This window comes from Mercurialis annua, linkage group LG3 (assembly GCF_937616625.2).
Source record: "Mercurialis annua linkage group LG3, ddMerAnnu1.2, whole genome shotgun sequence".
Classification (NCBI taxonomy): Eukaryota; Viridiplantae; Streptophyta; class Magnoliopsida; order Malpighiales; family Euphorbiaceae; genus Mercurialis; species Mercurialis annua.
Window position 1 is genome coordinate 27,410,587 of NC_065572.1, and position 7,047 is coordinate 27,417,633.

The window sequence follows — 7,047 nt, forward strand, 5'->3', positions numbered from 1 at the left end:
AAACATAGCATCGCATTACAATAAAACAATAATATAAAAGTAATATATATAAACATGTATTTGATCCGTCCGAAACTAATATCCTAGCATGCGACACAACTTTCGAATGATCATATCATACTGATCCAATTGGTCCGACCCGGGAGTATTCACACTCTGCCTCGTCGATCGCGACCCAATTCTTAATCCTAAAGTGTGAGTCCAACTCACTAGATACGGGGACTCCAGACTACACCATAGCCAAGTAGTCACTCGTATCGAATTCATTATCCAACTTCGAAATTCATATTCATATCATATCATACATGTATATATCATATCATTTCTCAAATGCAAACACGCTATACCGACTCGATACTGGTGATCACACAGCCTATTGACATCCAATAGGTAGCTAGTTTCTTCGGATTGCATACTGGTCTCTCGTATATAAATTCGATAGAAACATATATCATGCGATGCGTATAAACAATATACATATCTATGTAAAATAACTTTAATATATATATATAATACGCGAAAGTAAAGTGCAACTCACAAAAACTGCAATCCAATCAATGACGTGATCGATGAAATGATATGCTCTCGCTATCCCACGTCTACTGACCTCTTTGCTCGCTTACACGTCTGATACATAATAATTAACGTTTAATAATTAGACGTGAATTGCGTGTTTTACGTATAGTACTTTCAACTTCTAGGGTTTAGTTTCATTTTTAATATTATTCGTGAACTCGATATTCCTTTATTGTATTCACGATATACCGAACTCTATTTCTCGTATTCGAAAATCATATAGCACTCTTAACGTTTCTCGTTATCTTTAATTATCGAAAACGTCGAGCTAAAACTTTACTTTTAAATTATCGGGGTCCTTAATCGTTTTTAGTGTCTAATATTCAAAAATATTGATATCCCGCTCAATTAGGGCTAAAATCCCATTTTGGTCCCCATGGACCCACTATGCGGCGCCCAAGGGCACTGTGCGTCCGCACAGTGTAGTGTGCGTTCGCACACTTCGGTGTGCGATCGCACACCGAGTGCAGCCCCCAAAAAATCGATTTTCGGGGCTTTCCGTCCATTCCGTCATGCTTATAACACTTTCCTATTCAAAACTCGTAACTCCGTTTTCACCAAAACGTCAAAATAACCTCAAAAACGTAAAATTCAATCATAATACGCAAAATTCACCAAAACGGCCATATATTTTCAATTTTAACCAAAATTCTCGAAGCTTTACTTTAAAAAAAAGCTTGATATTGATAGAGGACGAGATTCTGAAGAGATTGACGCGAAAATCGCTCGAATCAGACGTCGAACGGAGAAACGGCGGCGAAACGACGATATTCGATCGGTGAATGAAGTTTCTGGAGCCTTTCTCTCTTCTTCTTCCGATTTCATTATTCATAAACATAACCTTATATATTAAGGTTAAATTGCTTCTTTAACCCTTGTTTTCTTTATTTGTTACAACTTATATTTCAAACTTTTCTTTTATACAATTTAGTCCATAACTAAATTAACTAAACACTTGAATTACACCTTATACGTATTATTTATATCCAATAAATAATACGAATCCGATATAAATATTTTTCCGTTAAAATCTATAAATTTCTATTTTCGAAACATAGTGGTTAAATTACCACATTAGTCCCTGAACTTCATTTTGGAATATTTCTTGACATTTTTCCTTTAATTCCAATTCCTACTTTCCAACTAGGATATAATATTAAGTACCTCGTCGTTAACTTCTCGAAACTGACCTACTTGAAGTTTATTTATCTTGATTCCTCGAAAATATTTACGATATTACCATTCCAGCAACTCAAAACTGGACACATGGTCCAATTAGATAATTTAATCTTTTGGGGTATTACATTCTTCCCCCCTTATAAAAATTCGTCCTCGAATTTTCATAAGACTTGTTGAAACTTTAAAATTTTACTTATGCTTTTCTTGACGTCCATTACTACGCGTCATTCATAGTTTCTTCTTTTACTTTAACTCTTAGCTCTTCACCTATAGCTGTGATTTTGTACTTATTGTTAATCGATTATCTATTCTGCTTATAGTATCTCCTTGCCATCGCGTAGCTGAGAATCTTCTCAAAGTAGCGCCACCTTAGATGTATCTTTGATATCGCAATCCTTGCATCACTGCCCTTTTAGTCAGGATCTTTCCTCAGATTATCCTTAGCGTCGTATAATCTTTTGATTAGTATCTCATCGATTTAGTACTTCTCTCTTGATGAAACATTTGCTTTACTCATACATTTATGAGCATTTGCTTATATAGTTGTAAGTTTATGACCATATCCTTACTGTCATCCTCCCTTATCTTCTTCCTTTCTTAAGTTGTTAACTCTATTTCTTACTTCTCTTTCTTTCACTTTTAGACATTTAGCTTCTTTTAATCATCCCTTTTTGGGTTATACTCCGTCTACCATAATCGCTCTTTCTTATAGAAGTTAAGTTCGATATACCTTCTATTACCTTTTGTCTTCTTTTTCCCTTCCTTTTTGCTACTGTGAACTTCGTGTCGTGTTGTTGTTCGTGATCCTTCAGCCTTTACCATTGCCTTAAACGTGCTGCTTCACATTACTTTCGATCGTGTAGCTTGTACAGTTGTTTTTATTTGCTGATACTATCCGTATTCTTATCCTCTTTACTTCCCTTTAGTTGCTCCTTTAAAGATTGTTTCGAGTCTCTTATTGACTTATCAGTCAAAGTTGTCTTTCCTTTACTTCACGATTCCTTATTTACGTTGATCTCATAAGAATTTCATATGTTTCTTAACATCTAGCTTTCTTAAGAATTCTTATTACTAACTAACTTTCGCGTAACTTCATAATTACCTTTAATCTTTAACTGATTTAATAGATCTTTAATAACTTATCTTCTTTTGTACTTAAGTTTTCCTAAATCCGACAATCCTATAGGTTTTCATCACTTCCTCTATCATAATTCCTTCTCACTATATAAACAACTTTCTCTTTCATCTTATACTTCTACTTTTTTACTTTCGAATAGTTTCACTCTTCAAAATATTATCTTAGCACTAATGGTGATCATTCCTTAGTTTATCTTTATTATGTTTTTCATCTACTTCTTAAAATGTCTTCCGATTATTCTGAACATTTAGATTGTACTTGACTTTGTAATTCCCAAATTAGTGAATAGTTTCAATTTTGTTATCCTATGCACCTTATGCCTCTTTAGTACTTATAACGTAGCTTTAATTGTCTTAAGGAATTTAGCCTTTTTTGTATTAATACCGACTTTCGTCCTTATGACATCGTGGCTTCCTATATATAGTACACTCCTATCTGTCCAATAGCAATGAAGTATCGTCTTATTGTTTATTTATTATATCCATTACGTCTTCTCCCCGTTTATAACATCTTTATTACTACTGTTCTATTGCGACAATCCTTCTAATATATTTCTAGAACTTTCCACTTTTCTAATCATCTTGCTAGATTTCGGGAATACATGCATTTTCTATCATACTTTCTTCCATGTTCTTCACCATTCTTACATTTACTGATACGTATGTCTATATACGTAGTCTTTATCTTTATACTGGGGTTCTTCTCTTTTACTTTTCCCCTTTCTGTTAACGCACTCATAATTCTGATACTGATGTGAGTAGCTTCACTTGATATCAGTCATATAACATCGTTTATCTCTTGATCCATCTAACTTTGAACCTTCACACCGTACAAGATCGTCTTTTCCGTCGTTTCGTATCCTTTACTTCCTTTCTTTCGTCTAACATGACTCTATGTCATTTCATCCTTTGTTCTAACATGAGGACATATATTGTATCCTCAGGCATTGCCAATGCATCGCACCTTGACTGCGTATGCTCTCCGGCGATAACTCCTTATTTGCATTTTACCTTAGCCTCATTAGCTTTGTTGTAATTAATCGTTAACATGGCTTAATTCCGTTATTGGGATTTCTTTTACAAGTATTATCCTCATTTATTAAGAATCGTTTATTATCCGATCCAGAGTTTCATATCTGAGTTCACTTACTGAACACAAAGATTTCAAAACATCCTTTGGCTGGCCAGCTTTTTTAAACTACTTTTCATAAATCATTTGAAATCGTTCATACAATTGTAGCTCAGAGTGATGACACCTCTCATCACTAAAGGGTTGCTCAAAATTGCATAATCTTTATCTTTGTAAAGATATGATGCATGATCTAAGATTTTGAAAATTATTCTTTTATGCAGTCCTATCGTGATTATGCGATGTCATATACGATGACTGAGCACAATTGTATTTTGAAAAATCTTAAAAAAAAATTCATACTTTTCGTAAAACATAAGTTTATCCCAGTTTGTACACTATGCGACTATTAACGGCTTTCTTTATTATCATTGAGTACATTTCAAATTTTTATATTGATGTCACCTACTGTCGTTTTCCCTGACTATTCTTCTGTCATATCACCTCTTTTTCCATATCTCCGATTACTCAATTCGAGTCAAAGTTCCCTATTGTTGTAATCACTACATCCACTGCTTCGATACACTGTATCATGTCATATACAAACGCAGGTACCGATGTTCTACATTGATTCCCTTTTTAGTAGCCCATCTTTTCCTTTACGACTTCTAGAACGTAATATAGGAATCACGTTCGCGATAATGTATTATGTATTGTTTATTATATGATTGCTATCGTAAATCATGTTTATATGTTCTTTTATTAGGTAAGTCACCGGCGACATCTCTTCCTATAGCTTTTCGCTATCTGAAGTATTATCCTATAGGTATATCCTAATTATTATACTCTATTATGCAATGCAACAAACATATATATACAGTAATTCAACCACATAAACACAAATACACAAAGCATATAAATCGCTAATACCTTGAGGTGCCTGATGCGGAACGCTAGGTTCCCTAATGACTACGCCAGTGTGTCAGCCCCTAACTCTTCTACCGGAGTTGCCTCCGCCTCTATGCACAAAGTGGGGGTTAGTCTTAATACCAGAGGATGGGTTGGCGTAATTAGGATGAAACTCACGCCTAAAATAGAAGGGTCGAACAAGATCGCCCTCCCACTGACAGTTAGTCTCGATCCTACGGGCCATCATAGTAAGCGTCCAAAATGTTCACCTACATACTCATATAGCTCACCATACTCAGGTCCTAAGCCTCTGACGTATCTACGGTTGATAGTTGTGTTATCTTCGTTCAGATCGGGGACTCCCTCAACCATTCGTAGAAAATCAGAAGAATACAGCCCTACTCTTAGCATTCCTCGGAGAGAAGGAGAGCATCTGCCTCCTAACTTGGTTTAGAGCTATTTGTGCCTGATCGTTTGCTATTTCTGCGTCTTCTCTCAAATTGCGGTATCTCCACACCCTAGACCAGAAATGCTCACTTTTATATTTTTCAATGTCTGATTCATCTAACAGTTCCTCTTCCTCAAAATCCTCTTCTTCTAATTCTTCCTCTGGGTTCTCTTCTGGGTCCTCCTCTGGATCCTCTTCAGGATCCTCCTCCGGATCTTCCTCATGATCCTCTTCTTTCTCACTATACTTTATTTCTGGCGAATGGGTTCTACCTCTGGCTCCAGAAGAACTACCAATCTCTGATACAGACATATAGCCATTCTGATAAATTTCTAGCGATCTTCTAATATCTGCGTGGAATCCGTTCTGATGGACACCAGATGGTTTGCCTACTTCCTTTCGTTCTTCAGCAGCATGTGACTGAGCTCCGTTCTGTCCAGACATGCTTAAAAGAAACAATTTCAAACATAAGCGAGCATCTGAGCCCATTTCCACACGCAATCCCAATATTAACTGATAAGATACTGTAATCATTTAGCATTTAATCCAACTGCACTTAGTTCGTAAGCAAATAACCATTTAGTAATTTTAGCGCAAGTAGTAAACACTTAGTTGCCTCAGTCGTTCGTATACGCAGATACTAATAACTTATTAGCTTAATAACCCTGATTCGCGCGCTATGCCACATACTGCTAATACACATATCAAACAAATACAAGCAACTAAGGTCCAGCATTGTCACAACCCAAAATAATTGAGTAGTAACCGGCGCTGGGGAACGGAAGTGGTAGCTCCGGAACCCGTAGCAAGCCTCAGACCACTATAAATTTTTCGCAAATAATAAACAAATACCACGGCACAACGGAAGCAAATATACACAATATATATATATATATATATATATATATATATATATATATATATACAAATATTTACACTAACTGTTCAAAACCTCGCGGGCTTTAGCTACTGTACCTCGTACGAACTGGCCTCGCGGTACTATATACATAAGTTAGTGTAAAGGTTTGGCTTAAATCGCTAAAAATGTGAAACGTTTGGATTTGTTTCGTAACGTTTTAAACATTTTGTTTTGTTTCGTAACGTTTGTAAACGTTTGGCTTAAATCGCCAAAAAGGCGAAATGTTTGGATTTGTTTCGTAACGTTTGTAAACGTTTGGCTTAAATTGCTAAAAAGGCGAAACGTTTGGATTTGTTTCGTAACATTTTGTACATGTTTGGCTTAAATCGCAAAAAAGGTGAAGCGTTTGGATTAGTTTTGTAACGTTTGTAAATGTTTGGCTTAAATCGCTAAAAAGGTGAAACATTTGGATTTGTTTTGTCACGTTTGTAAACGTTTTGCTTAAATCGCTGGCTTAAATCGCTAAAACGGTGAAATGTTTGGATTTGTTTCGTAACGTTTGTATACGTTTGGCGAAAATCAATAAAAAGGCGAAACGTTTGGATTTGTTTCGTAACGTTTGCATACGTTTGGCGTAAATCGCTAAAAAGGCGAAACGTTTGGATTTGTTTCGTAGCGTTTGTATACGTTTGGCTTAAATCGCTAAAAAGGTGAAAAGTTTGGATTTGTTTCGTAACGTTTGTAAACGTTTGGCTTAAATCGGTAAAAAGGCGAAACGTTTGGATTTGTTTCGTAATGTTTGTAAACTTTTGGCTTAAATTGCTAAAAAGAAGAAATATTTGGATTTGTTTAGTAACATTTTGTAAACGT

The 7,047-nt window shown here is 35.5% G+C and overlaps 1 protein-coding gene across 1 annotated transcript; it reads right to left on the reverse strand.

The window, feature by feature from the left end:
- Nucleotides 1-4,930: 4,930 nt before the first annotated feature.
- On the reverse strand, nucleotides 4,931-5,762 carry LOC126672460 (protein SHORT ROOT IN SALT MEDIUM 1-like). The gene is made up of 4 exons (XM_050366409.1): nucleotides 5,696-5,762; nucleotides 5,408-5,617; nucleotides 5,161-5,310; nucleotides 4,931-4,980 (listed from the first exon to the last, which is right to left on the reverse strand). Exons 1-4 carry the CDS (start codon nucleotides 5,760-5,762, stop codon nucleotides 4,931-4,933), a joined length of 477 nt encoding a protein of 158 aa, XP_050222366.1.
- Between the last annotated feature and the right edge of the window lie 1,285 nt (nucleotides 5,763-7,047).

Bases quoted from the DNA above. Each gene is read 5' to 3' on its own strand.
- LOC126672460 (XM_050366409.1), bottom strand. From the start codon at position 5,762: ATGTCTGGACAGAACGGAGCTCAGTCACATGCTGCTGAAGAACGAAAG. The intron at 5,618-5,695 runs GTGTCCATCAGA...TGTCTGTATCAG, and splicing joins GGAAGTAGGCAAACCATCTG to AGATTGGTAGTTCTTCTGGA. The intron at 4,981-5,160 runs GTGAGCTATATG...CTTTGTGCATAG, and splicing joins AGGCTTAGGACCTGAGTATG to AGGCGGAGGCAACTCCGGTA.